Here is an 18,253-nt window from a genome sequence, read left to right on the forward strand (position 1 = left end):
TACACACCCAACGCCTCTTTCCCCCCACCCTTCGGTTCGAGGGTCTGTTCAAGCCTGGCAGCTGATAGCCCTGAGGCTGTGGTCTCCACCCTGAAGGTGCTAAGGATGATCCAGCTGTGAATGCATTCTTCTAGCCCAGGCCTGAGTCACTGACTTCATCAAGGAGTAGTTCTGGGCCTCAGTCAGAAGGCCTGTTCAGGGCATGGTGGTCTTCTCTGCAGCTTTGCTAGTACAGTTCTACTATAATAGGCAAAAGTCCTTAAGGAAGATGTTTAAGCCATAAATTATAACATTCTATCTCCAACACCATTGAAAGTGTAAAACTATACTATAAAATAAAAATCTATCTGAAATAAAGTATTGAAATTATATGAATATTTACCTGATATTGATACGTAGAAAACACAGAGTTTCTTCTTGATATTTTATTTACCTTAGGTAAGTCTAGTTTTCTTTGACAATTGAATAAATTTTGCATTGTAGCACATGGTAAAATCGTCCTTAAGATACTTTAGGTTTATTTACAAGCATAAAAATTTCTTTTTTTACTAAAAGAATTGCCAGTTTTACATTAAGGTAGCATCTTTTTAAATATGGAAATTCCAGTAACTACTCAATATCTTGGAAGCTGGTGTGAAATGATATGTTCAGCTCGTATTAGGAGTATACTACTGCTAATAAATGAGAAACATTTATTAAATGGGAAGAAAAGTTCTTCATTTCACAGCTTTGCATTTTTTTTCTATTCTAAGTATCCATCTTTGAAAATGTTCTACTTTCTAAATTAATTCTATCAATTATGAAGAAACCTTTCTTTTGAAGCCAAATAACTTCTGAATGATATGGGCTCATATTTGTACCAATTTGTTCTGTTCAAGGAAGTTTCATTTCACTGGGTTTGTAGATGAGTTACAAATGGAAGACTATAACCAAAGGAGAATAACACATTTTGCTACATCTTAGTCTCTGATGTTGTTAGTTGCTGAGTTTGGAATTGAGAAAAAAATCACAGCCTGTGGCTCATGGCTATTCTGCAGAACTTGTTAGAGGCCAGCTAATTTATTTTGACAAATTTTGTTAGGTTAGGATGCAGACTCTAGCCTCCTTACAGATTTAAAAAAAAAAAGCTTGAAAAATAAGTTTTGTCTAGGATAGTTATTTGCAGATATATTGTGCTGTCTGTTTTCTCACTTCTTTACACCCACAATATCCAGTAAGGAAAGGAAACTGCAGTTTTCACTGTGTGATAAATTTGTCAATATATCTAGAAAACAATGAGCATTAAGGCTTACAGGCTTCTATTCTAGGCTTTTTTTCCCCACTGGATTGAGCTTTCAGCGCCTGCAGTAGCACCAAGAAGATTCTTGTATCTCCCTGGTTGTCACAGTTTAACCCCAGCTGGCCACAAACTATCATACAGCAGCTGCTCCGGCTGCTCCTGCACCCTCAGTGGGATGGAGGAGAAAGTCAGGAGAGACACTAGTACTGATGTGTAAACAAAAGGAGAGGGGAAGACTAAACAGGAGAGACAGAGACACAGGGGAAGACCCAAGAAAAACAAGTTACACAGTACAGTGCTCCCAGCCTTCTGACTGATGCCAAACCCATTCCCAAGCCATGATAGGTCTGTCTTCTGGTGATCCCCCTCAGTTTTTAGTCTGGCCATGACATTCTATGCTGTGGACAATGCATTGGCCTGATCAGGTTGGCTGTACTGCCCATGCTTCCTCCCAGCTTTTTGTGCACCTGCTCACTGAGAGAGCCTGGGAAACTGAAAAGTCCATGACTTAGGGTAAACATCACTTAGCAGCCAAGGCATCAATGTGTTTTCAACATTATTCCTATACCAAATCCAAAACAGAGCAGTGTGTCAGCTACTAAGAACAAAAATTAACTCTCCCGTAGCCAGAATCAGGACACTGGTTAAATCCATAAATAAAACCTCTTGTTCTCTCCAAAACATGAGCTTCATTTAGCATAGCACGGGCAAGGTAGAGCTTCTCAAGGACTTACTTTTTCTCACTGGTTCTGTGCTATTTTTGTTTTGTTATTGATTCTGTTGGAATATCAGAGTATTTAGTGAAGAATCACCATGAAGATCATACCATGTCTTGCCACAATTCTTCAAAACTAAAATAAGTTCTTGCATTGTAAAACAATAAAAGATTTACAATGCAAAAGTATAAGATCCAGCTACCGGTTGAGCAAAGGCAAGTTTGTCTGCTCACTTCTCCATCGTCACAAATCCACCCTTTTTCTATGCCTAACCAGCATTAATTGAATGGGTGGCCCTAAAAATCTGGATCATGCTTATATGGGTTGGTTTTACTAATGAAATGTAATTTGTTTCATTAGATTTTCTGTATCTATGTATGCAATCGGCTCCATCTAGCCTTGCCAAATGGCTTTTTGGTTAAAATATTGATGGCCAAATTGTATAGAAGTTTGGGTAATGCACTTAACTTTCCTAAAAGTAGTGCTGAGAGCAGTACTTGGGCGACCTGGTCAGAATGCTAAGACTAAATATCTCCTTTAAGTGAACAAGGCTGGGATGTGCTCATTAGGCACAAACAAGGAGAGCCACAGGGAAGATGGCAATTTTTAAAGTAAGGTTTTCTCCCCACCAGAACAGTTTCTATTGCAGTTCATATATTTTTAAACACTATGGGGTCTAATTACAAAATGCAGATTTTCTAGACTCTAAAGTTTGCTCTTTTTTGCATATTATGGGAAAAATATTTACCAAGAAACTGAAAGTTAAACTTAAATACGAAGATATACATAAGGATCTTTTCTTCCTTTCTCCTGTACTCCTGACAGTTATGTCAGTAAGTACTGTAATCATAGAACCAAACAAGGAATGCAGTTACTTCATTATCTCTCCATGCACTTCAGAAATTCTTATAGCTTTTATTCTTTTCTTTATCCAATCAAAGTATTTGACAGCCAGCAAACCAGTCAAAATGTATAATAATGAAAAATGCTTTTTTCATAACTATTGTAAGGATGAGATAACATCAACAAGCACAAAATCTCAAAATCTGCTTCTTTTCTTGTCACACTATGAACAGATGCTAGAAAATATATTCTTGATTGCTAAAAACCACACAATAATTTAAGCCCTTATAAGAAATTTGACCCTTGATATTTTTTTTCAGACATATAGATGCTTGTCAGCAGCTTAGTGTTGCCAGAAGAGCACTGAATAACTCACAAACTCACTAGAATGTTGAAGGATAGCATTTTCTGTCTTCTGAAATATTATCTCATAGTGAATTTTAAATAAGAGGGTTATGCAACTTTTAATACATATTCTGTCATTAACTTTTGCTTAAAAATGTCAATATCTTCTTTGTAAATATCTTCTTTAATAATCTGTATATCCCTAATTTCAGTTTTAAAGAGCAGTAAAGTGCTCTTAGTAAATCTATGTGCTTCTAAGTGTTGCTCTGACCAATGTCAAAGTAATTATATACTGACTGGCAGGAAGAGGCCCCTGAGGTTTAAGATTACATACCATTTCTTAAAATTTTCATGGAAAATTAACTATAAAAATACCTACTCTCTTTTAATATCTAGCTTAATAAAAATAAATTATAGGTTAGAGATATTACATGTATTCAATTTTGGTGAAAGAGTCTTGTAAGTCAATATATATTATTTCCCTGAAACCCAAACAATTTTACTTAACAAACAGGAGAAAAAGGCTGTTCTACTGTTGTGATCATGAGACATGCATGTTTCTTTAACCATTTGAAGATTTTGCCTTGCTGTGTATGTAAATATGTTTAACTGAATAAGATATATAATTATTTGATAACTTCATGAAAATTCAGCCCTTCATGGCCTCAGCAAGGCACTTGGCACACCGAGGAAGTCCCATTTCCCTCAAACAAGCTTCTATGTGACAGATGGATATCTAGAACAAAAAAAATTAAAATACACTCAGATAATCTTTAAATTTTCAGGTTCCACCACTACTAGCAGAAGTTCTGTTTCAATATCTATCTAAAATTACATTTGGTGAATTTGAGGATGTAGTGGAAGAAAAAATAAAACCTTCTGTATAAGACCTCATTACTTTACCACAAACTGTCTGACAGAGAGTGTTTTAGCATTCAGCATTATATACAAACAGTCACATTACATGATTTTAAAACCTTTAATAAAGACAAAGAGAGTAAGACAAGAAGGCAAGTATTATTAACATTCCCTACCATTAGTATTTCAGGAGATGTTCTTTGGTAGCTGTCCTTTGAAAGACATGTAAAAATATCTTTTACATGTAAAAATACCTTTTACATGTAAAAATATCTTGTAAAGCTGGTATGTGAAAGCCTTATGTAATACTGTGTTTGCACCAAATTAAGAGCACTTCAGCTTTCTTTCAGTACTGGTGTAATCTTCTTAATTGTTCATGTCTGCATAAGGAAGACAATCATCAAGATGACTGAAATATGAAAACCCATTAAAGTCTTTTGGGGAATTAGGTAATGCCTACTATCAGAAAGTCAATGTTAATTTAAATTCCATTTGTTCATTAATACTCGTGTAATATTTATTTTTAGCTGGTTTTAGATTCAGAAATCTCCTTAGGAGGTCGAGTCTGTAGATGTCTCATGGTAATGGTATGAATAGAGAGGAAAAGTACTTGCTAGTTATAGCTTGGCAGCTTCAATAGAACTAATACACAGGAGAAAAGAGAGACAGGAGAGGTTGCTTCAAGAGAAGAAATTTCCATATAATCTGTTAAAACCATTTTAAAGCTGAAGTAATACTCCCTCATTCTGAGTGCTCTATCATTCTGATTTAAGGTCAGGACAAAAACCGTCAATTACAGGAATATGGCCTTTGCCTGCAAGTCTGATTCATGTTTCTCATTTCTTTTCCTTTCCAAGTTTTTCATGTTCAATACTGTTATTAATCTTGTTGATAAAGATCTGAAAATTAGTTCAAAACTACCTTTAAAAAGGAAGACATTGTATTGTGTATTTGGGTTAGATCTAAAGAGGCAGATATTCCAAATTCCTTCATTTTTTTCCACTAGCTACGATAATGATTACAACACAATTATCATGGTTCAGCTTCTTCTTTACATTTTCATGTAATTTCATATTTTGGTGTTGAATATCCTTTATTCAATGAGTTCCTTAAACCATAGTAGCTATTCAAGTATCTCAGCAGATGAGGTGCTGATGTGTTTCTAGATTTGCTACACCCTTCCTGGCTTAAGGATGTAGGAGTGATCATCCACTCAGTTCTCAGGGCTGTGTGCCTAGCACTGGACTACTACTGGAGTGAGTGCAGCAACACATTGGCAAAATAATATTTTTTTCATGTCATATAGTATTTCTTAGAAATAAATATTTCAACATTGTATTTGAACAGGTACATAGTTTTACACAAGATGTTTTACGGATGAGATAAATGTTTATTTTAAAGTTCCCAAAGTAATTTGGGACTATATTTATAGTTTGAACTTTATTAAATGTTTATGAAATTCTCTTAACATAAAAGGTGCTATGCGTGACTAACCTTGTCAGTACAAGATTTACTTTAATTCATCTGTTGCAAAAGCAGCAGTGACAAAACAGTATTTAGTACTGAATATAACTACACCATTTAAATATACATACACTTCATATGAGGCAAACTTGGTCATGAGACATAGCAAAGTACCATCTAATTTATTAATGATTGCAACCATCAAACTTTCACATCTACTTTTCACACAGATATCTGTGTCCATCTACCTTAAATCTGTTCAGTTTCACTCAAGCCCTGATACCTTTTTTGATATTTTGTCACCTGTAAACATTGTTCTTTGTTCAAATTTTCTGGATGTGCAGTACTTCTGTTTTAGATGAAAGGTGTTACCTAGATTGTAAACATGTTACATATTCTTTCTGTGAGTGTACGTTAGACACCTATCTTCTGTTTGTTTGGAAATACACGGCACAAAAAATATTGTGACTTCTTAGCAGAGGTGAAAAAGGTCCAATATTTTCTGAATAACTTGCATTTTGCATTTGGTCCATACATTTGCAATATGTTCGAGGGATGAGTGCAGTGCTTCTTGAATACATTGGGAATGGTTCCCGGTTCTTTTCCATGTTCATGTGCTTTGCTTAGCTCTATAGTCACTTAAAGAGCCTGGATGCAGCCCTGTCCTAGACTTGCTCTCATCAAGTGGTAGAATAACCAGGAAACCATACTGTTAATCCATGCAATGGTTTGACAGAAATATTTATTTAACAATTCATCGTGACATTAATCATTTATTATTTCTGCTATAATTTATTCATATGCTATTATGCTTCTTTGTTTCTAGGTCTTTGGTTTTTACTGTGTGCATTTGCATTCTTTAATAAATTTAGAATGAGAATGCCTCAGAACAAAATTTATGAATATACATGTGATAGCAGTATGGGTCCCTCAGACTGTCTTGAAACTAAAGTGTGAATAGTAGAATCATTGAGTGATAGAATGGTGTGGGTTGGAAGAGAGTTTAAAGATTATCTCATTCCAATCTCCCTGCCATGGGCAGGGCTACCTTCCACTACTCCAGGTTGTTCAGGCCCCATCCAGCCTGGCCTTGAATTGTCACTGAAATGAGGGAATACTGCTATTCCCTCATTTTGTCCAATTGTTTGGATTTTTAAACTCCAGTTTTGCCTAAATCAATTTAAACCAATTTAGGAATAAATGTAACTAAAATTAGATTTGGAGTCAGATTTCAGGGGAATTAGTCCAGTTTACAATCTGTGTTGCTCTGAAGTGAAGCAGAGTGTCTGGAATTTTCAAGCAACAGAAAGAAACATGTGAAGTAAGCTTTATTGTCCTTGTTGCCTAATCCATTTTCTTCATTGTCTGAAAATCCAGCAGAACAGTGATATAAATTTTATAAATAGCAGTTCACTTGGCACATATACTCACTGTTCTCAAATACTAAGAAAACCTTGTCAACTCATCAGGTAGGGGACTAAAAATATTAAGACTGCTTAAGAGACTAAGCAATGCTTCAGCTTGCTGTCAGCTAATGTGTTTAATGCATAAAAAAGTAGCCAGCACCATTAGTTAAATGCAAGTCTTAGTTACAATACAAAAAATTGATGAACAACCTCTACCTCAGCAGAGTGCTCAGCTCAGTGCTTGGTGGCTGCTTGGAGCTAGCATATATTCTTTTGGATGACTTTATCACTTCTTTCTTCAAGTGAAAGAGACCAAAGAAGAGTGGTTATTAACCCTCATGTTCTCACAATATTTTCAGAGTAGAGTTTACTGGGTAAGATTAGTGTCACTTATATTACTAAGGATAGGGTCTAAGATTTATGCAACTATTTCTGTTGAAATTTTAGACAGAAAATGCTGCGCTGACCCTTAGAATTTTCTAAGATTATGTTTAAGGAGCACGGATTCCCTCAGTCTTGAACAAGCTGAATTCTCAAGTCCCAGAATGCTAACTGTAAAAAGAAAGCAAATAAAAGCAGGCAATATCACTGAAAAGGTATATCCCCATCCAATCACCATTTCATTTGAGTAGAATTATTCATTTTAATAGCTTTTGAAGTGACCTATTTTTTAAATAGAATTGTTTTTAAGTAGCAGGAGAATAAGGACTAAGCAGAAGTAATTGGTGGAAAAGGGGTATGAGATTTCATGAACAATGAATATTGCCCAACTGAGTAATAACTGAAGGTTGTCACCATCTGATGTTTGTTCACCAGCCTGTGTAAAATGAAATGGTGTTCTGAGTCCCGTAGGATTTGGAGATCATTTGCAGCACAGAAGGCAATAATTAGCATCATTGCTGACAATCCCAAACACTGAATAGAGACAAAATATAATTTACCTTTTGATCCTTAAAGGTTTTGTTCCTTCCTGACAGAATTCAATCAGACTGAAAGAGCAGCCAAAGGAAATTTGTTTTATCTGGTGCTCACACAATGCTTGCTCTTTGCAACAAAGCAAACATTTCAGCTTCCAGAGCCAGCAAATTAAACAGTGCTTACAAATAATCCTTCCAAATAAAACTGCAATCCAACTCAGATAACACCAGCAGATAACAAATCCATACTTTTAAAAGATTTAAGCATTGACAAAAGTAGAAGTGAAGGAAAAGGCAATACTGTGGTATCCTTTGTCATACCTTTAGCTGAACTAGAACTATAGCCTCAGTGTAATTTCTCTGTGCATGAAGGTTTCTAACACCACAAAACTCAAAGTGTAGATAGATGTCAAGGACACTAACTTTTTTTAATTTTTGGTTGTGTGCTCTTTCTAATGAGTGTAAACTCTTTTGTAGGGAATGAAAGCCAATGATAATAGGTTTGCTTTGGGAGAAAAACACTACATCACTGCAAGAAAAGTCATTCACTGGCCCTGAGAAGGCTGGCAAGGTTATCATGTGGTGGATAAATGAATTTCATGACATGCTTAATAATGCAGATTTTATGGATATAAGATATGCTTCTTAATGTTTGCTACAGGGGACAAGAATCAACCTACTGTGCAAAATCATCAATGAATTTATTGGACCTGGCAGACACCGTGAATTTCACAGAAATCTAGTTTGCCAAAACATTAAATAATTGAGGCTTAATTCTCAAAACTATAATGAAGTAATTTTTGTTCTGTATTTGCTATGTTTACTGGGAGTAGATACACTGTCTGATTATTGATGTGGATATTTCTTATTTTAGGTTCTCTCCTTAGGGGCTGATGTTCTACCAGAATATAAACTCCAGACACCTCGCATCAACAAGTTTACTATATTGCACTACAGTCCTTTCAAAGCCGTCTGGGACTGGCTCATTTTGTTGCTGGTCATATACACTGCCATATTCACCCCCTACTCTGCTGCCTTCCTTCTGAACGACAGTGAGGATCGGAAAAGGAGAGAGTGTGGATATTCCTGCAGCCCACTGAATGTTGTAGACTTAATTGTGGATATTATGTTTATCATTGACATTCTAATAAACTTCAGAACAACATATGTAAACCAGAATGAAGAAGTGGTAAGTGATCCAGCAAAAATAGCAATTCACTACTTCAAAGGCTGGTTCCTAATTGACATGGTTGCTGCAATACCTTTTGACCTGCTGATTTTTGGCTCTGGCTCTGAAGAGGTAAGCTTAAATGAATAAGAAATCTTAAATCTTAATTTATTACTTCACGATAATATTCTGTCTATCCTAAAGTATTTTTTGCTTGTCATTTAATAGCTGCTTAGTATTTCCATCCCATCTTTCAAAGTTAAACTAAAATTAAATCTTCCTTTGTAGAATAAGGCACAATGTTAGCTTTCATTAAGAAGAGAAAACATTGCATGATTCAGCTAGAATTTTTCAGTTATACCATATTTGACACTGTCTTGAGAAATAATAAATATATTTTGTGTGAAGGACTTGGTCAAATGGTTTTTTATAGGAACTGCTGCTTTGATTTGTCACTTACTTTTTAAAAACTTTCCATGATGCATGTAAGTACTGTGTTGGCATTGCATCATTAAAATAATTTTTCTCTGCTCAAAATATTTAGGTCAGATGTTTACTTAGCAGAAAACAGGTTAGTTGTAGCATAAACTATAGTAGTTATCAAAGAGATTTGGCTGATGTCAATTTTATGAAGAATATGGACTATCAAAAGAAGCATGACGTGCATGATCTATCTACACAACAGAGTAAAAAATTGTTCAATATATGCATCCAAAACTGGCCTAAAGGTATATAAAATATATGCTACATTCTGGATTCCTGACCCAGCTCATCCAAAAAATTTATTTAATTTAAGAAGGGATAAAATCATAATATTTTCTCTGAAAAGTAGAGAATTGGGTTTGACTTTTCTGTGATGCACAGAATGCAGAATTTTTTTTTAAAGCAGCAAACTAAGCAAAACGTAAATGAGGAGTCTAATGAAACATGAGATTAAACCTTGCACTAAAAATAAATGTTACTAAGGAAAGCTATAAGAAGACAGAGAGTAATATAAAGGACAGGGGGAACATATTAATAGTTCTCTTACCAGAAGAGAACTTTTTTAGCCAGCAGGTGATTAAAAAGCTCAGAGATTTAAGAGAAAATTTGATCACCTTTTGCATTCATTATCTGTGATAGGTGTCCATCTTTCTGCTGGTAACTTTTTCTGTGGTTTCGAAAGCACATATACATGAAAGACCAACATTTTCATAATGGCATCACTTCTAACTCAGACTACAACTTTGCCCTCCAGGCATGGTCTGCATTCCTTTCTGATCATTGATCACTTGTCATTGCCAAAAATTATTTTCAATGATTAGAAGTGTGTAACATGAAGGGTTACAACAGGGATCAATCCCAAAGTTCATTGAAGGAGTGCCCCTGAACATCATTCTTCCCCACCTCCCCTGGTACATGTGCTTTTAAGAGTAAAGTGCCAGGTGCTAAAGTCCTGCTAAAGGGACAACTTTAAAATAAAATAACATTGCAGATTACAGTAACAAACAAGTGCATTCTTGCAGATGAGTAGACAAATTTTAAAATGTGGAAATTGAAACAGAAATTATTGGACCATGTAATGACTTTTTCACTATTGCAGATATAAGTAAATTGATTCTTTATTTCCTCAAAATCTAGTAATTGACCAGTTTCTCTAGCTGGAAAAAATGGCTTTGTTTATCTAAGCAGCAATGATGTTATATGGATTATGTTCCATTCACTATGCCATCATAGCTTCTCTCTCTCATTCATGGTATTGAACATGTTAATCACTTTTCTAAGCTGCTATTTACTGCACTTTTTCTTCCTACACTGTTAACTATAATATTTCATCAATGATCCCTTTTTCATAGTTTAGCAAGAAGAGGCAAATGTAAAATTGACAGAATGGAGCATTTTTCATTTAATAGAATTTCTTAAGTCATGAAAGCTATCTTTTTTGTAAAATAGCTCTTTTTTGTTATCTAGAGATTCTTCAAAGAAGATCCCTAGTGAAAAATTGTATTGAATGGTCTTTTTGTTAAACAACATAAGCTCTAAAGAGAGCTCCATGTGTGCTCATGCAGCTTTAAAACACCTTGATATCAAGTGGAGTCTTGAAAGGGCAGGAGATAATAATCCAAATACCACATACAGCACTCTCCAAATGCTTCTGTTTGAGCCATACTTTTTCAGCTATAAGGAAGCAACAGAGTTAGACTGCTAACTTTCCAATTTCTAAAATAGGGAAATAATGTAATTTTAATTTTTTTTTCTGCTTAATGACTCAAAATGATGATGATTGGTAGTAAGTAATTCTGTCTTTTTGTGTGTGTGTGTTATGAAAGTTAGGTGGCTTCCCTGATATTTGGGAAGATAAAAATAATGGGTAGATGGAAAGAAGAGAAAAGAAAAAAAATCTAATGTGATTATCCAACCACTCTTGAACTTGTAGTCCAGCAGATAGGTATGATGGAAACAGAGAAGCAAGCAGTCCAGAAAAGAGAGCAGCATCTATCAGGTTGTTCTTTGCAGATATTAATGGCTGGCACCAGATGGAGTAAGGTAACTGACAGAGTAGGCACCCTGCCTCCTTGGGCATTGTGCTGATCAAAGTATTCCAGCACAGCAACAAAATGATGTTCCATGAGATGTAGTTCTGAAACCAAGAACTTCTGTCCCTGGCCAAGTGACACATGGAGGATGTACTGTTACTATGGGAAGGCTACATCTATGCTGAGAAGTGGACAGCATGTTGGGCACATGAAGACTTGTGGATTATGCTTTTCACTTCTGCTGCCAGCTCTCTTTTAGTGTTAAAGCCTCTTCACTGTGTTAAAGAAAATTAAAACTGAGGATGAGTTTTTTGATGCTTGAAGCATATCTACTCTCATTCATGCTGATTTTACCCTTGAAGAGATGAAGTTTTCTTGTGTTATGTACCTTCCACATACTCCAGAGCTCAAACTGATGTACCTAAGTATAGGATTGACACTGAGTATGAATATTATTAGCAAGTTTTATCTTAAGAATGTGGTGGAACAGTGATGACGTATTGTAGATTAACAATCTACCATCTGATCTATTTAAGAGGCACTGTAAGAATATGTGATCTTGCATGACATAGAGATATGACTACATCTGTAATAGAATGTTTCAAACACCCCACTAAAAACAAATCTTAGCTTTTCTTAAGGGATCATAAATATATAAACCTCATCTACCTACAAAGAAAAAATAACCTAATCACAATATTTACATGTTTCTGAATCTCAGCCTAGGCATAACATTTTGAAGGGTGTGGTCTTTCAGACTATTGAGGTCACTAACCTTCTTTATGTAAAGTTATTATTTGGGGTATTAAACTGAACTAAGGAATGTTACCATACATTATCCTCTTGCTCATCTACTCAGAAAATATGAACAATTCATTGAGTTTTCCACTGAGAAATGCAGCCAGGAAAGGCTTGTTTTGTTCCAAGAGCTTTGGGGTTTTACTCAGAAACATGGTAAATGCAAGGATTTAATAAAACAAAAACTAGTCTTGTACTTGTTGCAAAAAAAAAAGCTTTGTTGTTATGCATATTACTGTCAAAGTGGATTGTGAGGCTTGGAAAACTTTTCCTGTTAAGTGTCATGTAATATACATGCATGTTAAAACAAGAAAACAAACCAAACAAACAAACACACAAAACATTAAAATGTGTGCAGTCTTGGCATTTACTGAATAGTTTAATATATGTTCAGACTTAATTCAAGGAAAAAAGGTAGCTGAGGGGTTTTTTTTAATCCAGCTGTTCCTCTTAACAATGCTGCCCATTCCTTCTACAAGGAATTAGCATAGTTACTAATTTAAATATGAAAACTTACATTAATCACCTCTACATTGCTATAAAAAGGTCAAAGCCTCAAAGAGGCTGCAATGGATAATAGCACATAACTGCACTAAAAATCTTGAAACACATTCCTTCTTTAAAGTTCTCCAATTTACTTTTATAATGGTGTAGTACTTTTATTACTGGCTTTTGCCACTACACCTACAAGATGCAAAAAGATTAATCTGAAGGAACTTTTACATGATGTTCTGTTCACAGTGCTTTATCTTCCTTCACCTGTATGAATGCTTTTATCATTACAAACAGGAGGAATCTTGCAGATATACTCTTTGAGACACTTCTGCCCTAATACTTCACTTTTCTAGACTATGTGTGTCAGGGCATTGAAAGGAGTTTCTAAGTCAGGATCAAATACAGTCACACAGCTTTCTTCAAGAATACTTATTACCTATGTCGACTTATTACGTATGTAGTCATATAATTATGAGTAGTTCTAATAATTTACACACTTTATCATGTTAAAAAATCATTAATCTGTTGGATCATTGAATCCATTATGGTCAACTCAAGAGTCCAGATCAAGTAAAATATTCAACATGAAAGGGTATTTAGCACATAATGACAACTTCAATATATCTTGATTTTAAATGTACATTTCTTATATTTTTTCCCTGGTTTTATAATGAAATTGATAGCTTAAAGATAATGAAATTAAATTTACATTGAAATGTGTTCTTCCACTCTTTGTGTTGATTCCCCAAAAAAATGGAATTTGTAGTGGTTTATTTATGCTTACTATACATGAGAATAAATTTGGTAACAGCGAAAATCAATTCCTATCTTATTTTTACAGACAACTACATTAATAGGCCTTCTGAAGACAGCTAGACTGCTGCGTTTGGTGAGGGTAGCACGGAAACTGGACAGATACTCCGAATATGGTGCTGCAGTTCTGATGCTCCTCATGTGCATATTTGCACTAATTGCACACTGGCTTGCTTGCATTTGGTATGCCATTGGAAATGTAGAAAGACCTTACTTGGCTCACAAGATTGGTTGGTTGGATTCTTTAGGAGAACAACTAGGAAAGCATTACAATAAGAGTGATGCAAGCTCTGGACCATCTATCAAGGACAAATATGTTACAGCACTTTATTTTACCTTCAGCAGTCTGACAAGTGTAGGATTTGGAAATGTGTCTCCAAACACCAACTCAGAGAAAATCTTTTCCATCTGTGTCATGTTGATTGGCTGTAAGTAATTTTATCATGGATTTTAATCTTTTTTTTCTCTCTGTGTTTGAGCAAATGGCTTAACATTCTAAACTAATAAGATTATAAGCATGCAGCCGGAAAGGCAAATTCCTAGGGAAAGGAATGTTGTATGCAAAAATATGTTGTGACTCATCCAGAGTCAGGAAGTAATCAAGTTGCTTAACTACTCAAAATCTGTTATCCAAACTGTCAGAATATCTGTGTTGTATATCAGTGTCTGTAAGCAAATCCTGTATAAGGTAAGAAGGTGAGTTTGGAGCGGATTTAGGAAATTCTATCCCATCATATTTATATAATCATAATTATATTTTATTTTTCTATTTAAAACTGAACCCATAAATGGATGCATACCTTTTTAACTCTTCCCTTTTTTCTTAACTTTTGCTTAGCCATACTCATCTGCAAAGCCCAGTGATATGACTTAAGTAAGTTTTGTTTCTCTTTAATCCAGCATTAATGTACGCTAGCATTTTTGGAAACGTATCCGCAATAATCCAAAGGCTCTACTCGGGAACTGCACGGTACCACATGCAGATGCTGCGAGTGAAGGAGTTCATCCGCTTCCATCAGATCCCAAACCCTCTACGGCAGCGCCTGGAGGAATACTTCCAGCATGCGTGGACATACACCAATGGCATTGACATGAACATGGTATGATCTTCTGTTTTTCAGGCAGAGATGCTGAGCAATAGATAAATGCATGAGAAATTAGAAAGGCACTTTAAGTCTTTAGTATTTTCTAGTATTTTTTGTAAGCTGTAAAAGTACAAACTTAAGAAGGTGCATATATATCTCAGTTGTTTACAATCAAGCCACTGCATGTTTGGCATACAAACATTTCACTGCCTAGGTCATTGCCAGGTATATCAGTAATCGGAATTCTCATTGTCTATAGGAAAGCTTCAGAACTGTAGGCTACTTCTGTAAGCTTAAACAGGAAAAAAAATATAGGTTTCTTCTTTCAGATGTAGGTGTTCCAGAATTTTGTTTGTTCTTCACCCTGATTTTCCACTTTCAGTATCAAACAAGAGAACCTGTGTTCTGTTGATGTCTACAGAGCTACTGTTCTATAAAACCTGTGGAGATCAATTCTTTTTCCAAATCTTTCCATGTAATCTAGAACAGGTATATTGGGAACAGGTTGAAGAGAGGAGCAGGCAGGTTTTGCTGCTCTTTTCAAAGAGATATAATTGAATCACACAATAGTCTGAATAATTTGCTTGCATTCACAGCCATGTAATTCTGCACAGAAAATCAACACAGTACTACTAACCATTTAGCCATCCACAGAAACTCATTTCTGACAAGGAATAACACTCATTTTTTCTGGTTTTGATAAAAAAAGCCCCTGTAATCTCTCCTTCTATAAATACATGGCTAGCTAAAAAGGAATAACAATCTGTTAGTGAGCAAAAAGTAAGCATTTATATCATTCTCTGATTTTCTGGAGATAGAAACATTTTTTCTGAAAAGTCAACATCAGTTTGAAGACACTGAGGGCATTATACATCTTAAAGAACTGTGAATCTGTGTCTCTGTAGGGATGCTTTCCAGAGGTATTCAGAGCTGTAGATTAGAAACTGCAGAACTCTCCAGAAAGCTGTCAAAAACAAGAAAATCTACACACTTTTTAATAATTTAACTAGAAATCAACTTCCAAAATTTTGACATATTCAAACAGCTTTCATGTGATATCTATAACTACATTTCTGAATGACTGTCAGAGTACAACATTTTTATGCAGCAAACAGAAAAAATGGTCTCAATTAAAATCTTTTATGAAGATGAATCACTGACAATTTGACTTTATGGTTACCATTAAGTAAAGCAGATCTTGAAAATACAATAGAAAATTAATATATTGGTCTTCACCTGCCACTTCCATGTGTCCCCTCTAAAGGAATAATATGTCCAGGGGAGGACAAGGACAATTGTATAAACCTCTGCTGGGGATTACTGCAGTGGAAGGCAGCATCAGTAGCTTCATCCTGTGTGGCACTGAATAGCCCTAATTCCTTCTGATGGCAATGGAATTGTGGGGTACTCAGCACTCTGCAGGATCAGGCCCTTAAGCTGCAGGTGTGTTCAACCTAAGCCTAAAGCAGCTCACTGAATTATTTCTGAAGATATTACAAAATCATATGTGCCTTAAGTAATTCATTACCACTAATGGATGTACTAAAACCCCCTGGTTCACATGAAATAGTTACTATAACTGGATATTGTCACATGAAAAGTTGCATAATTTGGAAACTGGTGTACGGAAATTAGTCTTGGATTTGTCATGAATGTGAAACAACAATTAAATGGATTAAGTAGCCCGTATTCTGCAATATGATTGTGAGGCAGTATGGAGGATTTGTTTTTAATAAAGTCTGGAAAAACTCAAAAGTTTAGTATCTTGTTTCATTGTATTTCATTCCTTATTCTATTCACAGTTCTACCCTCATGTTATGTCAATCGCCTTATTTCCTTTAAGAGTTAGAATGAATTACACTTAGTACAAGGATAATATAAGAATTGTGTGATTTACATTGTACTTATGAAAGATTTATCTCTTTCCTGTCTGCTTCACACCTAAATACATGGAATAACACCACCCACTGGTAAGAGCAGGAGGTATTTATATCAAATTTAATTCCAGTATAAAGTGTGAAGAATATCCATGTTATCTGTTGGGTTTAGAGCTTGTTCAGTGCTTTCTAATTTTAATTGTAACTTTTTGCATGATGAAGGGGTAGATAGCAAAGGGAAATAATCCAAGCAGAATCAGATGTGGGGCAAAATGGTTACTAAAATTAGACATTAAAAATGTCAATCTAACCATGTTTATTAATCACTGTTTTACCCCACAACTCAAGTCATGCTTCTTTGCCCAAAAAAGGTCATGTGCATATTGGTTTGCATCAGATAGTTGCTCTGTAGGAATGTCACTGACAAAGTTGTCATGCTGCTGATCATTCTGCCTTTTCCTTTGTGTGAATGCTCTTGGTTTACACCATATATGCATGTTAACACACGTACCAATGATGTTTTCTTGGCTATTAGCCATGCGCATATGAGTTGGACTTGCATGTGGTTTTTACTTAATTTTGCATGAAATATTTGCATTTAGAACAAAGGACTAATATTGTCCTCAAACAAATGTGTTTGACTTCTGCCCATGTTTACTTGGAGTTTTTTGTGAATTCTGAAGGCAGAATTTCATCTAATATCTTTTTTCTTCATTTCATGACTGAAAGCTGATAAAAAATAAAAAATCTCCTTTGAAATCTCCTTTGAAATATTAAGTGCATAATAATTTACATTGTATATATATATATATATATATATATATATATATATATGTACATGCAACATATACACATACATACTCATATATATATATATATATATAAATAACATGGAGAATATGTTTCAAAAGATATTTTAAATTATTCTCAGTAATATATTTAAGAATCCGGTTAGAGTGGAAAACAAAATACAAAAAAAGAGATTAAACAGAAACCCTTTTAATCTCAGGAGTAATTGTGCACTAAGACTAAACTTGATTTTCTAAACAAAATTCTACATCTTAGATTGCAAAGCAGAACTGTATGCTTACTTGAAATGGTTAAACTTAAAATTAGCTTTAAAGACCTGCAAGTGAAATAAGCTGAGACCTTGTTTATTTGTTCATTTGCTCCCTTCTGCTCCATTCCTACATATTTTTGATTATATTTCATTACATAATGTATTTTGGTTAAAAACAGTTTCACATAATTATGCATGGACTGGATAAACAGGATTTGGGATTTATTTTAATCTGGATAAAAAATCTTGAGTCTATAGAATAAGCATAATTTAAATCATGTCTCTGTGATATACGCTAGCAAAGTCAAATTACAAAAAAAAAGTTTACATTGCATATTGTTTCATGAAAGATGTCACCAGTCCCAAATAATCCAATTCTTGTAATCATTTTAACTGTTCTGTTATAGTTTTTCCAAATTCTTTTTGCCCTCTTTTTCCTCTTTCATTCCTATGTTATCAGTCCAGCACTGATAATGGCATGCCTATGATGCTTACCCTAAAAAGATTAGCTATTTAGTGTTTGAGATATTTAAGTTATGCATGTATTTTTTACAATCCTGTCCCATCCTTTCTTTCCATGGATCTTCCATGCATCTGAATAGCTTTATTGATT

General features: G+C 34.8%; 1 protein-coding gene across 2 annotated transcripts in view; it reads left to right on the forward strand.

Annotated features, from left to right (window-relative positions):
* KCNH7 (potassium voltage-gated channel subfamily H member 7) overlaps positions 1-18,253 on the forward strand; it is a 205,035-nt gene that overhangs the window by 155,893 nt on the left and 30,889 nt on the right. Inside the window, exons 7-9 of one of the 2 annotated variants that reach the window (XM_059475767.1) lie at positions 8,703-9,128; positions 13,647-14,046; positions 14,519-14,718. In XM_059475767.1, the coding sequence (XP_059331750.1) occupies positions 8,703-9,128; positions 13,647-14,046; positions 14,519-14,718 (1,026 nt within the window). Of the gene's footprint in view, positions 1-8,702; positions 9,129-13,646; positions 14,047-14,518; positions 14,725-18,253 lie in introns of those variants that run through there. The other variant, XM_059475768.1, reaches the window with a different exon arrangement.

This window comes from Ammospiza nelsoni, chromosome 7, assembly GCF_027579445.1.
Source record: "Ammospiza nelsoni isolate bAmmNel1 chromosome 7, bAmmNel1.pri, whole genome shotgun sequence".
Classification (NCBI taxonomy): Eukaryota; Metazoa; Chordata; class Aves; order Passeriformes; family Passerellidae; genus Ammospiza; species Ammospiza nelsoni.